Below are 15,124 nucleotides of genomic sequence, written 5' to 3' on the forward strand. Positions count from 1 at the left end.
ATAAAAAGTACATGATGCATCAGGAAGGAATCAAGTTCCCTAGCTCAAATCTTGCATTCGTAGCAAAAAGTAGTAGTTGAAACTCAAAAGTTTCTATCACAAGGACCAACTTCAAGCTTCAATGGAGGTTTTCAGTCGATTAGCAAGACCACCCCATGAGGTAACTAGTAAACACCAATCATCATCCAACCAACAACTGTAAGTTTCACAACTGGGACAGCTTGTAGTCCTCTAAACACTAAACAGTCCACAATGATGATTAGCGAGAAGTTGAGGCGAGACAAAGAGGCTCTCTTTCATGGGGGCGCAGCATATTCCACTGTCAAATTCATTTCATCAACATGAGGAAGGGATGCACTTATTCTTATCATGCAAAAGAGGGATTCTTCCATAGACTTTATTGGGTTTTCAATGCTTTGGAGAACAATGAAGGGATGATCAACACTTGGTTATGAGCAACATTCCGCGAACAATGTCCTTAATGACTGCAGATATGGTAATCTCATTGCGATGCTCAATTTAGTGTTTGCAAATCTAGTACTTGTTCCGTGAGAATCATATCCATCCTAGCTAATAGGCCAGGCCTGCTTCATTTACAACTGTGAAACATTCAAGAAATTTCACAAACTATGATGCCTTTCGCAGAGATTGTTTTTCGACTGCCAGATTGTACAATCATATGAACAGATGGCACTCGAAAGACGGGATGCTTCAACTTGATCGACAACAGAAGGAAGGATGATACTTATTTCATGTGTTGGATCTCACATCGACAATTGGCTTCGAGTAAATGGATAACTTCTCATCTCCTTTCCACTGTTGACAATGATCGAATGCCGAATATAAAGTATCAAGAAGAGAAAAGGGAATCTCATGCTCATTTCATATTCCTTCAGTTGTTTATATAAAAGAATGTATCTGATTCTGCTGTTGCTAACCAGTCAAAGAGAACCTTCAAACTTGCTTAATTAAATAATCTGAGCTCGAATCGAACAAGCCTGTTCGATGTTCAGCTTCTTAGAATTCAGTAACCTGGAAAGATGGCAGTCTCAAAATTCTCTTTACAAGTATATGGTTCTTTGATTATTTTTTTTTATCGGTCTTTAGCCAAAGAATAGATATTTAAGGATCTATTCTTCTGCACATACAACTAGTTAAAGTTGGTAGCTTAAAAAAAAAATTGCCTCTGAAGAATATAGTGCCAACTTAAGTCCTTAAGAACTGAAAATCAAGGACTAGATCTCTTTTCGAGTTGCTCTGAAGATCGGATCGACTTACGGGTGGTTTATTCAAATGATTCCAAATTCTCATTTGCATTTGCAATTTGCCTTATAAAGTGAGCTTTGTGCCAACTCTCACCTGCAAGAGAAGCACTTGAGCTTATATAGACATGTCCTGAAGCTATCCGTTTCGACTACTCACCGATACGACACACCCGTAATTCAACCTAGATCAAGGATCCGATACACATAAGGTAAGAAAAGAAAAGAGAAAATAAAGCAAAGAAATGTTTGCCTTTTTGTTTGACGGCCTTACTATTTCAGATGTATCATCATCACCAAGACTTCAACATGCTTCAAGGAGGAAGCATTCCTGATGAGTCAGGATTATTCTTGTCAACCGACGCGAAGCCGAGGCTGAAGTGGACACCTGAGCTCCATGATAGGTTCATAGAAGCAGTTAATCAACTTGGTGGAGCAGACAGTAAGTATTCATTCATTCAAACACAAAAACCCAATCTCCTTGCCCTGAGAACTGATTGTTGTTGTTCAAGCATCGTCTTGCAGAAGCTACACCGAAAACAATCATGAGACTCATGGGAATTCCTGGACTGACGCTGTATCACCTCAAAAGCCATCTTCAGGTTCGACTAACTTCACAATTTATTTGTTAATTCCTTCTTCAAAGAATGGTGTTTCTCTTGTTTGGATATTGTAGAAGTGCAGGCTCAGCAAAGCTCAGGCACACACTGGAGGAGGCAGTAAGAGTGGTAAGAGCAGCATCCCAATTTGCAATCAGACTGTCTCAATAAGACACAATGTTGCAGCAGAGAGACCGAGCGAAACTGATATCATTCGACAGCCGAATAGGTAAGGAAGCATCGAAAATTAGGTACTATAATGATTCAAAAATGGATGCATCTTCTTCAACTAAGACACTGTCAATTTCAGGCCTATTCAGATAAATGAAGCACTGATAATGCAAATTGAAGTGCAAAGACAGCTACAAGAACAATTGGAGGTAAATGACTTGGAATTTACCATTTTTCAAACTTGTTGCAGCTCAGTGATGTTGCAAACTGATACTTGTAAAAGGTTCAGAGGCATTTACAACTCCGAATCGAGGCGCAGGGGAAGTACTTGCAGTCGGTGCTGGAGAAGGCTCAAGAGGCACTAGGGAAGCAGAATCAACTCTCTGAACTGGTCTCCAGTGCAGTCTCAAATGGATGCTTAAGCAATGCAGTTCCAGTTCCTGAAGATCTTCTTCCCAACTCCAACAGTAGTTTCCTTACACCATCTGAAGGCTTACAAAAGGAACGAGAATCGAATCGAAAGCCATTTTCGTCTTCTATTTCGGGAGGAGGAGGAGCTGCTGCAGAAGCTGACACTGAAAAACTCGATCTCAATGTGGATGAAGATGATGATGAAGGTGCAATTGAGAGCAAAATTGACTTGAACTGAAAGTGAAATAGAAGATGATTTATGGAGAATGTTGAATCAAAATTTGTGTTTTAGATGCTTTTTATGGATTGATATATAATTATCTCTCCAAAAACATAATTAAGTAGTTGGCAGCATTACAGTTTTGGAGATGACATGAAACAAAAAGCATTCATGATTCATCTCTTCTTCTCCATCAACTTAAAAAAACCACAACGATACGACATTTAAAGGAAGAAGAAAGACAAGAAAAATTAACTAGCTACTGCAAATCGATGAAGTGAAGGCATGGAAATCGACGGGGCCATTTCAAAACAGAGCCCAGAGCTTGTGCATGCCTCGACGGTATACGTTTATTGAACTCCTACTTCTGCTGTGATATGTGAGGTTTGAGTTGTTCAGAACTGGACGCCGGCGTAAGTCTGGCCGAAGCTCCATCCGGGCGGCGCGACTCCGGCGGATGTGACGCTGTGGCCGTCGCTGGTGGTGATCTTGAATGACAGTGATTGGCCGTCGAGGTAGCTGTTGCTCTGCCAGTTTTGGCCCCAGTTGCGGCTCATCGCCTGCCACCCGGTCCTGGATCCCTTCACCGACACCGCCGCCACGTCGCCGGCGCCGCCGACGTTGGTGATCAGCACCAGGTTGAAGTAGGAGTGGCCGTTGATCGTGAACCTTATCCCCCCTTTCCTCACACACGACACTCTGCGACAAAATTGGACATGATTGATTGAATTTTTCTTTTCTTTTCGATGTTCTAAAAATATTTTGCGTTTGTTTCAATTGTGTTCGTGAATCTTTTAGCACTTTCTTTTCACCTTCTGAATTGAACGGGGACGATGCCGGCTTTGTACTCGGCGATTCGCTGGAACACCGGCTGAGATAGGTCGAAATGCTGCCGCGGCGGGTTGCACCAGCCGCCGTCGGCGGCGGCGAGGGCGTAGTTGGTGGCGGTGACGACGACGGAGGCGCCGCCCGGGAGGCATCCACCGCCGCCTGCGCACCTGATCTCGTAGCAGGCGCCGCAGCTCCGGCCGCCAGAGAACAGGGAAGTGCTCAGCGCCGCCGTGTTGGTGCCGTAGCCCTGGCTGTAGAGGTTCCCATACCCACAAGCTCCTCCTGTGAATTCCGCGATCGTCAAAACTCAAATCAAAATCAGATCTTGATGCCATTGAACTGAAAAAAATCGAACTTTGCGAAGATTGTGTGATGACTTACCCATCGTTCCGGCGGCGTCGCCGCCGCCGTAGAAGGTAGCATGAGCAGTGGACCATCCGCCATTGGTGACGGCTCCATTAACATGAAGCACCCTGGCAACGAGGAGGAAAGAACAGAGGGAGAAACCAAGCAGGGACTCCATGGCGACGATTAATGAGGAGCGAAGTGAGTGACAGGCAAATCTTCTTATAGATCTCAATGGAGGAAGATTTTGATTTTGATTTTTTTTCTCTCTAAAAAAATCTAAAAAAATCACTTTTAAATTTCATTTTATTTTCTGAAGTTCAGTAAATTGCATTTTTATCCATCATAATTTTAAAAGGCATCTTTGATATATATAGGAGTTTGATATTCTGTATATCTTTATCCTGCGTATTTTGAATGTCCGGTAGCATAAACGCTTATAGATGGACGTTCTCCCTAATTTCCCTATGAGATACATAAACGCTCATAGTAATACACTGGTAGCTCAGGTAAACTCTCAATTTTTTTTTTGCACGTGGATGCGTCAATCAAGTTCACTCAACACGAGCTTATACTATTTTGTAGATTGTAAGAGTTGCTTGCGCTTGGTTTATCTAAAAATCAAGGCTCAATTTAATTGAGTGAGTGATTGGCTTTTTAATGTCTTCCTTATGTGTTAGTCACTATTTCAAAGGTTAGTAGTCGTCTGTGATTTACCTCCTCTGTGTTGATTTTGGGACGGGTTGACGGGGGCGCTGGGGACGAACGTATTCATCTTTACCACCATTGTAAAATTTTTTGAGGTCCTCTCGGAAGGTACAGTAGTTCAGGTATGAGCTATTGTCATATTATATTTTAGGATCAAAACTCGGTGAGTCTCTTTAGGATGATGTGGTGATTAAGATGTGGATGTTGTCATATTAGATCATAAGGGCAAAATTTAGCGCGTTCAAGCATGTCTTCTCTCATATTTTAGCCACTGTATTAATACTAGTAGTTATCCATGTCGGTCTAGTGATGGATTGACGAAGACGCTAGAGACGAGTGAATCATTTTTTTTACCAGATTATAAAGTTTTTCAATGCCCTCACATGTTGGTGTAGTTAGTATATATGAATATTTACTCCAATAAATATCAGAATCAATTTCTAAAATCTTATTAAATGTCTGACTTTTCTCGTATAAAAGGTTAGTGCATTAAGATAAAATATCCCCTTCAATTTACTTACTTATATTTGATGTGGGTAGGGCTGTAAATGAACTAAGCATTCGTGAGCAAGTTTGATGTTCGGCTTGGTAAGAGCTTGTTTATGTTCGTTCAATATACATTATATTAATTAAACAAACAAGCTTGAACAGCTCGTTAAACTAAACAAACAAACTTGAACACATACGTGTTCAGCTCGTTAACGTTCGTGAACAATATTCGTGAACAACGTTCACGAACCATATTTATTAATAAAATTCTTTTTCAATATGCTAAATAAACAATAAAATAAAATAAAATAAATAAATAAATTTAAATTATCAATCTTAATAGTCAATCAAACAATTAAAAGTTTCAAACAATCAAACAAGCTTGAATTGAGAGCTTGATAACATCTAAATAAACCAAGCTCAAGCTAAGCTTCAAGCAAGCTCAAGCTTATAAAAAATAAATCAAGCCAAGTTTGAACACTCATTTCAAAAACTTGGTTCATTTTAACCTCGATTCAGTTATCTTATTAAATAAGTTTGAATATCCCAAAGCTTGACTCGACTCGATTTATTTACAGCCCTAGACGTGGGGTCGTGCTCTTAGGGAGGAACTATATCACTTTCTGTCATTGTAAAGTTTTTCCGTAATGAAAGGGCTAAAAATTATTTTTATTAACTTGGGAGTTAAAAGAGAAAACACTCGGAAAATTTTAGGATAAAAAGGAAAATTCTTTATAATTTTTCTTTTAAAAAAAAAGAGAGATGGACAGGTGGAAGAAAAGAATCATAAACAATGAACTGAAACTGAACAACTCAGTAACAAAACTAAAATTATCTTTCCCTTCCTAATTCCAATACTGACTTTGACCCTAATTGCCTGCCTGTCTTCTTAGGTTTACAGATTTCAAGGTGCACAGGTTTTTGAAACTCGCATAATTTTTGTTTTTAATATAGTTTTTTTTTAATTTATTTTTCCTACAGAAAATAGAAATACATACATAAAGTTGAAAATAAAAAGTTATCAGAAATAAAAATCTGATACCCCACACCATAACATACTTTCGTAACAAAAAAGAAAAATAAAACAAAAAAAAAAAACAAGAGAGAGATGATGGCATGCAAACCCTAACCGACCCCAGTGGGGGACCAAACCCTAAAGCACACATCTAGCTAATCAACTCATCATCTCAGTTTCAGGAATAAAATCCACAGTAATTATGATATATTTTATCGTAATAATTAGTTGTCTTAATTAGCTTTACAGGGGCTTGCTTTAAGCTAATTAATTAGTATGGGATATTGTTTGCTTTTATATATATAATAATAATAATATATAGAGGATTAGGGTTTGTGATATCTGCTGCATGCATGCATGTGGAAGAGTGTTCAGCAGCATTTGACTTTACGTTGGTAAATTTCCTAGAGAGTTTCGTGGGCTTTAGACGTTGCCTTAGGAATCGAATCCTTGAATTTGTTCAAAAGGAAGAGGGGAACGGAAGGTGGCGTCCGGTGGGAGAGGAAGGCGATGAGAGAGTGTCGGTCACACGTGGCAACCGCACGACATTAAAGGAATAACAGATGGCTGTCAACCTTCCACTTTGGGATTCATGGACACAAGCTTTACCTACCTTTATTTTTATTATATATCAAATAAAAGATACATAATCCACTAAAAAAATTGTTAAAAAAATTTTATAACAAAATCTACGATGAAATAAATTCTACTATGAAAATAATATATATTCACGGTAAATTTGCCATAAATTTTATTTTCTTTTATAACAAATAAAAATCATCACAGAATTGAGAAACACAGATTTAAGACGATTTTTTTTTCTTCTCAAATTTAATGACTAATCCGTTTTTGTCGTAAATTTTTCAATGAAAAAAGATTTTATTGTCAAATCTTAAATTAAAATATGATGAATTCGACAACTAGTGAGAGGAAAAGGATTTACAAGAAATTCTATAATTTTTTTTTAATAAACTCATTTCCAAAATCCTTTCCCCTTTCTGTCTCCTACTCACCTTCAGCCATAAATCTAAATTATTATTAACAGATGATTAAATTTCCTCACTAACATATGAACTCTTCTATGCTATCTCGAGCTCATCATATTTATCCTATATTATATGAATAAAATTAAAATAAATTTATTGTAACAATAATTTATAAATGTATATATTTTTAATTATTTCAAATCTTTATTGCTTTAGCTTTAGCCCCGATCCAAGACTTATTTTTTTTTGTAAAATTTTTGGTGAAAGTTTCTATGGATGAAGATTTCTTCCTCACATCTGTGGTCTAAAAAACACAATTAGAGCTAATGAAATAGTTGCAAGTTAAAAAATTATCAATCTACGTCTATGCTCATTGATATTAATAGAACCTCCTGAAGGTCCACGTTAGGCCGATTAGAGAGGGGTGAGTAGCTCTGACAATAATGTTAAAAATTTCTCTTACTTTTATCTTGACAAGGACATAATATTAGATAATTTAAGTTAATAACATAAAAAGAAACAATTATATAAAACAAGAAAAGGACAAAAAGGTTTTATTTGGTTACAACCTAAATAGTTGTTAATCTAAGGCAGTTGAAAGGTCCACTAAAAAAATCTCTTTTGTACAAACGGAGTAGTCTTTTATAGACTTTGGATGCTCAGAAAAAGCTAGGAAAATAAATACAATGATTGTTGAATAATTTCTAGCTCTAGGGGACTTTTTATAGCATTTTGAAAAAGTTACCATTGCTTGGAGGCGCTTCCAAAAGGATCCAAGATGCTTCCAAGCGAATAAACTTTTATTTGCTTGGCAACGGTTGACCAATGACTCAACCACGTTGGAGGCGCCTCCAAGGGCTTCGGAGGTGCCTTCGCGCCTGTGACCGAGTTGCCTTCGCGCCTGTGCTCGAGGCGCCTCCACACAATCGAGGCGCCTCATGTCTTGTTGACTCAAATAGTCAACCTTAGAGTTGACTTGTTTAGACTTCCTTCACGTTCGTCCGGAGTTGAGCTTCGATCTTCTTCTCCAGCAAGCTTCCTCTTCGGCTTTTTGCCCTTCGAATGCTCTACACACGCCCTTCTCATCCGCCGATGTACTCTTCCGCAGTTTCTCATCCTTCAGATGCACCAAGCTTGTCGACTTGTTTCTTGTGCCATCATTCTCGCTTCCGACATCTTCCGTTCAACTTCTTGTGTTCGTAAATTCTTGCACACTTAAATACAAGACATCAAAAAATATATGATCTAACTTAACTCAATTGATTACATCAAAATTAATCTCGGGTACTTACAATCTTCCTCTTTTTTATATGCATCAATCTGAGTTAAGATTAGGGTTAAACTAACAAGTGAAAAGAAAAAGTATTTAAATTAAATAGATAAATGACAGATAAATTGCAACTAAGTAAGTGTGACAACTAAACAAAAAACCTCCCCCTAAATAGGGTTGTAAATGAACCAAGCGTTCATGAACAAGTTTGGTGTTCGGTTTGGTAAAAGCTTGTTTATGTTCATTCAATATACATAAGATTAATTAAACAAACAACCTTGAACAACTCGTTAAACTAAACAAACAAGCTTGAACACATATGTGTTTAACTCGTTAACGTTCGTGAACAATGTTCATGAACCATATTCATTAATAAAACTCTTTTCAATATGATAAATAAATAATAAAATAAAATAAATAAATAGATTTAAATTATCAAGCTCAATAACCAATTAAACAATTAAAAATTTCAAACAATCAAATAATCTTAAATTGAGAGCTTGATAATATCTAAACGAACCAAGGTCAAACCAAGCTAAAGCCAAGCTTGAATTGAGAGCTTGATAACATCTAAACGAACCAAGCTCAAGCCAAGCTTCAAACAAGCTCAAGCACATAAAAAATAAACCAAGCCAAACTTGAACACTCATTTCAAAAGCTTAGTTTATTTTAAGTTCGGTTCAGCTCGGCTTGATTACCTTATCAAACAAGCTTGAACACTCCAAAGCTCGGCTCAGCTCGGCTTGTTTACAACCCAACCCCTAAACTTGACATGTAGTTATTCTTCCCCTTTAATCATATCAAAAATTAAATTTTTGGTATCTGTTTGCATAATATCTAAATTTCTATATTTTTACTAAAATATTTTTCATATAAAATATTTTTTAAGAGATATTTCTTATATTTACCATAAATAATTTAAAAATTATTTTTAAGTCATATAAAATTCAAAAAAATTGTCAATATTAAACAAAATCATTCAGACTAGAATAAAATGTTTTACAAAATATATATTTTTATTTTGATCAAAATAAATATTTTTGAGCAGAAATAATCATTTTCTAAATTAAAGGCTCAAAAATAGATTTTGTTATAAAAAATTGTTACTAATTTTTCTAAGCAAATAAAATATAATTTTTATCTAAAAAAATTAAAATTTTCAAAAATATTTTTTTGAAAATTTTTAATTAATAATTTTTTTAATTATAATAATTCAGATAACGGTCGAAAAATGTTAAAACTTTTTTCTAGAGATAGAGAACATAATATTTTATGAAAAAAAAGTTTTCCAAAATATTTTAATTTTAAAATTTAGTTTGTGGAACAAAAATTCACAAAAAATTAATTACTCATCAAAAAAATTTTATACTAACAAATAATCCATTTGTGCATAAAAAAAAGTAATTCAACAGAAAACATGAATAGTAGGTATACGAAATAATTAATTATATCAAACGTATTAATAATTAATGCAAATTCAATTTAAGCATACATATAAAAATAATTTAATAGTTTAAAGTAGATTTAGGAACCCAATATAGATGTTTACCTACTAGATTAATCAAATATTTTCTTAGAATATATTTTCGTGTCACTTTGCTAATTTAATCCTTGTGAATTCTAAAATATCAATTAAGGTCTTGAAAAATTTAAATTCTCAACATTTGAACATGTATAGTTCTTTTCTAATGTTTTTATCTTATCTTATATTTTAATTTTTCATTTTTAGTACTTTATCATAATGAAGGGGAGCCTTGGCGCAACGGTAAAGTTGTTACCATGTGACCAAAAGGTCACGGGTTCGAATCCTAGAAACAGCCACTTACAAAAAGTAGAGTAAGGCTGCGTACAATGGATCCTTCCCCGGGACTATCTTCCCCTTCATCGATGCTTATTTCGAACGAGCTTTCATTGTCTTCTTGGTGATTCACTATCAATGCTAACCCAGAGTATTCTTCTAGCTTAGACTCGGATGAGGACTCGTCCCATGTTGCTTTCAACTTCTTGTACTTGGATCTGCTTGTCCTTTTGTCTTTTCCTTTGTTTTTCAACTTTGGGTAGTTATCTTTCATATATCCTTCTTCTTAGGAGTTGTAGCATCAAACCTTCCTTTTACTCCAAAAATATTTTGTTGCCCATCTCTTGTCAAAATTGTTAGATTTTAAAATTTTTGAAAACTTTCACATCAAAAAGGCTTCTTCATTTTCATCTTCATTGAGAGAAGTTTTAGAGTCTGGTTCATCCCTTTTTTCTTTTAGGATGATGTTTTGACTTGACTCCTTTCTTAGTCCTGTGCATCTAGATTCATGAAGTTCTAATATAAAAATAAGCTTTCTAACATACTTATCTCTAGATCTTTAGAGATGTACTAGGAGTCGATTATCGATGTCCAATCCGGGGTCCTCGGGAAAGCATTAAGAGCATACCTTAGGGAGTTTCTGTTCGTTATCATTTTTTTGAGATTTGTGAGTCTGGTGATCAGCTCCTTCAGTTTAGCGTGTAGTTTGGCAATTGACTCTCCTTCTTTCAGCCAAAGGTTCGTCAGTTGATTCCGAAGCAAGTCCCATCTTGCGAGCTTCGCTTCGAAGGTCCCTTCATGAAGCTCTAGAAATTTTTCCCAGAGCTCTTTTGCAGAGTCATAGGCGCCTACCCGATTACCCTCCTGAATTGGCAATACACACAGGAGATGGAATTCGACCTTCCTGTTTGCTGTGAACTTGTTATGTTCTTCTTGCTCTATCAGAATTCTTCTAGTTCTCTTCTGTTCTCATCTTTTGGTGCTTTAAAACCGTATTTACTAGTTAGCAAAATTTCAAAATTTGTTTAAAAAGATACCTGTATTTTACGCTTCTAGACGGTGAACTCTCCCTCGAACTTTGATGGGTGGATGCTTATTTCGACCATTGTCTTCTTTGCTTTAAGCGGCAGTTAGTCCTTCTTAAATAGTTGGGCTTTGATACCAATTGAAGGTCTACATTAGGCCGGCTAGAGGAGGGAGGGGGGAGGGTGAATAGCCCTAACAAGAAAGTTAAAAATTTATTTTGCTTTATCTTAGCAATTTACATATAAATCTTCTCCTATTGGTGATCCTAGGGGTAGTGTTTCTACTAAGCAATCTCCTACGTATAAATCATCTCTCAACCGACATTAATCCACAAGAATTAGCATATACTCCCATGTCTGAAGTATCTTCTAAAGCTGCAGAATAATCCTCACACTCAACATCATCAGAAATATCTAGAAATGAATCAATATCAGAAAAGAAATCCATACTACTCAACTCCTCTAAGATATCCATACTAAGAATAGAATGATCTTCTCTTGGGTGCTTTATGACATCAAGAATACTAAACTGGACCACTGTGTCTCCTATCTCCATAAAAAGTGTGCTCGCATGAACATTAATCTTTGTCCTTGCAGTTTTTAGGAATGGTCTCTCAAGAATAAGTGAGGATCTATTGGCTAGATAGTCTCCCTCCATATTTAGGATATGAAAATCTGTAGGAAAAGTAAGTTCTCTCACCTTAACTAATATATCTTCAATAACTCTAGTTGGATGAGTCTGACTGCGGTCAGCTAACTGAATAACAACCCTTGTAGGTTGTAATGGTCCAATCCCTAAAGCCTGAAAAATTAATCTTGGCATGACATTAATTGAAGCTCCCAAATCTAGCATAGCATTCTCAAATAGATTGCTCCCAATCTCACAAGGCATAGTGAATACTCTAGAATCTTCACATTTCTGAGGTACTGGTTGAATAAGTGTTGATACATTCTTTCCCATACTAATCAACTCATTTCCCTTCAATTTCTTTTTATGTACACAAAGATCCTTTAAAAACTTTGCATACTTGAGAATTTGTTTAATCATTGTGAGTAAGGGAACATTTACCTCCACCTTGCTAAATAAATTCACAAGCTCTTAAAATTCTCTAGCCTTTTCCTCCTCTACATTTTTCCTTAGTTGTACTTTGCGTTGAGGAAAGGGTAAACGAATATTTGGCTCGACAACTTGCTGTGCTGGAATTACTGTTGGATTTTCTGTTGGAATTGCAACTGGTTTAGCTGGAATGGAGCTGCTGGAATTTCCCGGATTCATGCGACTCTTCTCTTGTTCTTGAACTAAAATCATTGGATCAATATGAATGGGGGTTGAGCTTGAGTTTTGATAGAAGTCAACTGCTGAAAAGTCCAAATCATGGTTGTTTGAGGCTATTCGAGGGATGCTGGAATCTGGAAAAGGAATCACTGGAAATTTTTCAGCAACATCAGTTCCTCTTAAATCCTCACCTGAAATTTGTCTTCAACTTCTCAAAGTTAATGCACTAACAATACCCTTAGGATTACGTGTTGATTGAGAAGGCAATTGATTTGATCCTTGAGCTTTCATTTAATTAATGTTGGAAGCCAATTGTCCAATCTGCTTCTTAATATTTTGCAAGGTAGAATCAGTTCTTTGCTGATGTTGTTGCTGCTACAATAATTGTTGCATCATTTCCTCCATCTTAGATTAATGTGCATCTGAATTTGAAGTGTTGGAGCTTCCTTGAGTCAAACTTAGTCTTGAAGGAGCTGAAAGTGCTTGCTAATTTTGATTATGCCCTTGCTGAAAATTCTGTTGTTACTGATTGTGCTGAAATGGGAACTGATTTTGTTGATTATACTGAAAATGATGCTGATACGGCTGCTGCTGGAATGCATATTGATTATGCTAAATTTAATTCTGAGCAGGTTGAAAAGGTATCTGAAAACCTTAAGATTGCTAGAAATTCTGACTAGAAGTTGATTGTTGATAGAATGCATTTCCATATTTCAAATTTGGATGATCTCTCCAGCCAAGATTATAAATAGAAGAATGAGGATCATATTTTGTAAATTGAGCTCTAGAAAATGTTGCTAATGACTTATCTTGATTAAGATTGGGACATAATTCTGAATTATGATCTTGGCTCGAACAAATACCATAAACTCCCCTTGATTGATATGGAAATTGTATATTTGGAAGTAAAGATGTTTGGCTAGCATTGCCCAATGCCAATTGTTTCACCAAAGATGTTAACTCCAACAATGAGTTCCTTGTCTCCTTTTGTTCATTAGAAACAATTTGAATCTCTTCAACTCTTCTTGCAGTTAATGTCCTACTTCTAAATTATTGTGAATTCTCTGCCATATTAGAAAAAAGCTCTCTAGTTTGCTCTGGAGATTTGTTTACTGAAGCTCCTCTTGCTGCTGCATCTATCATGCTCCTGTCTATAGATAACAAACCCTTATAGAAGTACTGTACTAATAATTGCTCACTTATCCGGTGCTGAGGGCAACTAGAATATAATTTATTAAATCTCTCCCAACAATTATACAGTGTCTCTCCCACTACTTGTTGAATCCTATAAATACTCTTCCTGATAGTTAGGGTTCTTGAAGCTGGAAAGAATTTCTCCAAGAAATCCTTCTTCTTCATATCAATCCACGATGCAATATATCTAGATGGCAAATAGTACAACCAATCTTTTGCTACTCCCGTTAAAGAAAATGAAAAAACCCTTAGCTTGATATCCTTTACTGAAATACCCTATGGCTTTATGGTAGAACAAACAACATGGAACTCATGTAAATGTCTATTTAGGTCTTCTCCAGATAATCCTTGAAATTTGGATAGCAAATGGATCAGTCCCGATCTCAACTCAAAGTCTCCTGTTAAATCTGGATAAGTGATACATGAATACTTGAATGCCTCATCAGGAGCTGCAAGCTCCTTCAGAGTCCTATTATGTTCTTCCATGGAAGTATCAAAGTGTGAAGAAGTATTATTAGAAACTTCTGAGGATTTCTCCTAAATTCTCAAAGCCTTGAAAGTTCTTTCAATCTCTGGATCTAACTCAAATAATTTGTCTTTTGAAGTCCTGATCATAAAAATAAGTCAAACTGAGAATACAAGTAGATATTCAATAAAATCAAATAGGATGCAAAACAAGAAAATGAAACTATGCACAATCTAAAATCAAACACACACTACTAGTGGTTCCCCGACAATGACGTCAAAATTTGATGTTAACTATTTTGCATGTCACATGACACTTCAAATTACTTTAATTATTGAAACCCATATAAACTCAAGGGTATAGTTATAGTAAGGAGTCTCAAGTCGTATTTTTTTCAGGGAATACTAATTGTGTGTGTAAATTCTAGATTTAAAACTATTTTTTTGGGTTTTCTTATCACACTTTGGGAAATTGGTTTTGGTTAAACTAAAAGTAAATATATGAAAGTTATGTAACCTAAGAATGATAAATCATGCTAACTAGGAATAGAAATGTTCTACAATTTTACTAACAATCAAACAATATTAAGCTCTTCTTTAGTAAACTCTAGAGATCAAATTCAAATCAATTAAGATATCTCCCACCGAATTAAATGAAATAAACCCGGAACTCAATCAACCAATCCACAAAACTTGAACTCTAGCTCTCATGAAACACGATAATCTCAACAAGTTAGCAACAATAAAATTCAGATTCCATGCATTCACTAAACTTGAACTAAAGATTTCAGACATAATAGCTGAATCAATTGACAACTCAAGTGAGAACATACAACATTAAAATCTCCCAATGTCAATGCAATATTAGTCAAGAAACTATAAAGAATTTGCTTTGGAATTAAGCTAGTGAATGCATGTAACAACCCAAATTTCCTCATTTTGAGTCCTAAGAGTAATTAAAAATATTTAGAAATGCCTTAGAAATATTCTAGAGATTTTTAAAAAAATTTAAAGTATTTTTATGTAATTTTTGGAGTTCATTTGGTATTTTTACCAAAA

At 35.7% G+C, this 15,124-nt stretch overlaps 2 protein-coding genes across 2 annotated transcripts; one reads left to right on the plus strand and one right to left on the minus strand.

Moving 5' to 3' along the window:
• Positions 1 to 1,606: 1,606 nt before the first annotated feature.
• LOC121973167 (myb-related protein 1-like) lies at positions 1,607 to 2,738 on the plus strand. The gene is made up of 5 exons (XM_042524746.1): positions 1,607 to 1,704; positions 1,775 to 1,864; positions 1,939 to 2,090; positions 2,172 to 2,241; positions 2,316 to 2,738. The coding sequence occupies exons 2-5, from the start codon at positions 1,808 to 1,810 to the stop codon at positions 2,679 to 2,681; spliced, it is 645 nt and encodes a 214-aa protein (XP_042380680.1). The 5' UTR covers positions 1,607 to 1,704; positions 1,775 to 1,807; the 3' UTR covers positions 2,682 to 2,738.
• A 32-nt stretch (positions 2,739 to 2,770) lies between these two features.
• Positions 2,771 to 4,024, minus strand: LOC121973154 (expansin-A1-like). Its single transcript, XM_042524741.1, has 3 exons — positions 3,876 to 4,024; positions 3,476 to 3,776; positions 2,771 to 3,362 (listed from the first exon to the last, which is right to left on the minus strand). The coding sequence occupies exons 1-3, from the start codon at positions 4,015 to 4,017 to the stop codon at positions 3,059 to 3,061; spliced, it is 747 nt and encodes a 248-aa protein (XP_042380675.1). The 5' UTR covers positions 4,018 to 4,024; the 3' UTR covers positions 2,771 to 3,058.
• Between the last annotated feature and the right edge of the window lie 11,100 nt (positions 4,025 to 15,124).

The sequence above is a fragment of the Zingiber officinale genome, chromosome 1B (assembly GCF_018446385.1).
Source record: "Zingiber officinale cultivar Zhangliang chromosome 1B, Zo_v1.1, whole genome shotgun sequence".
Taxonomy (NCBI): domain Eukaryota; kingdom Viridiplantae; phylum Streptophyta; class Magnoliopsida; order Zingiberales; family Zingiberaceae; genus Zingiber; species Zingiber officinale.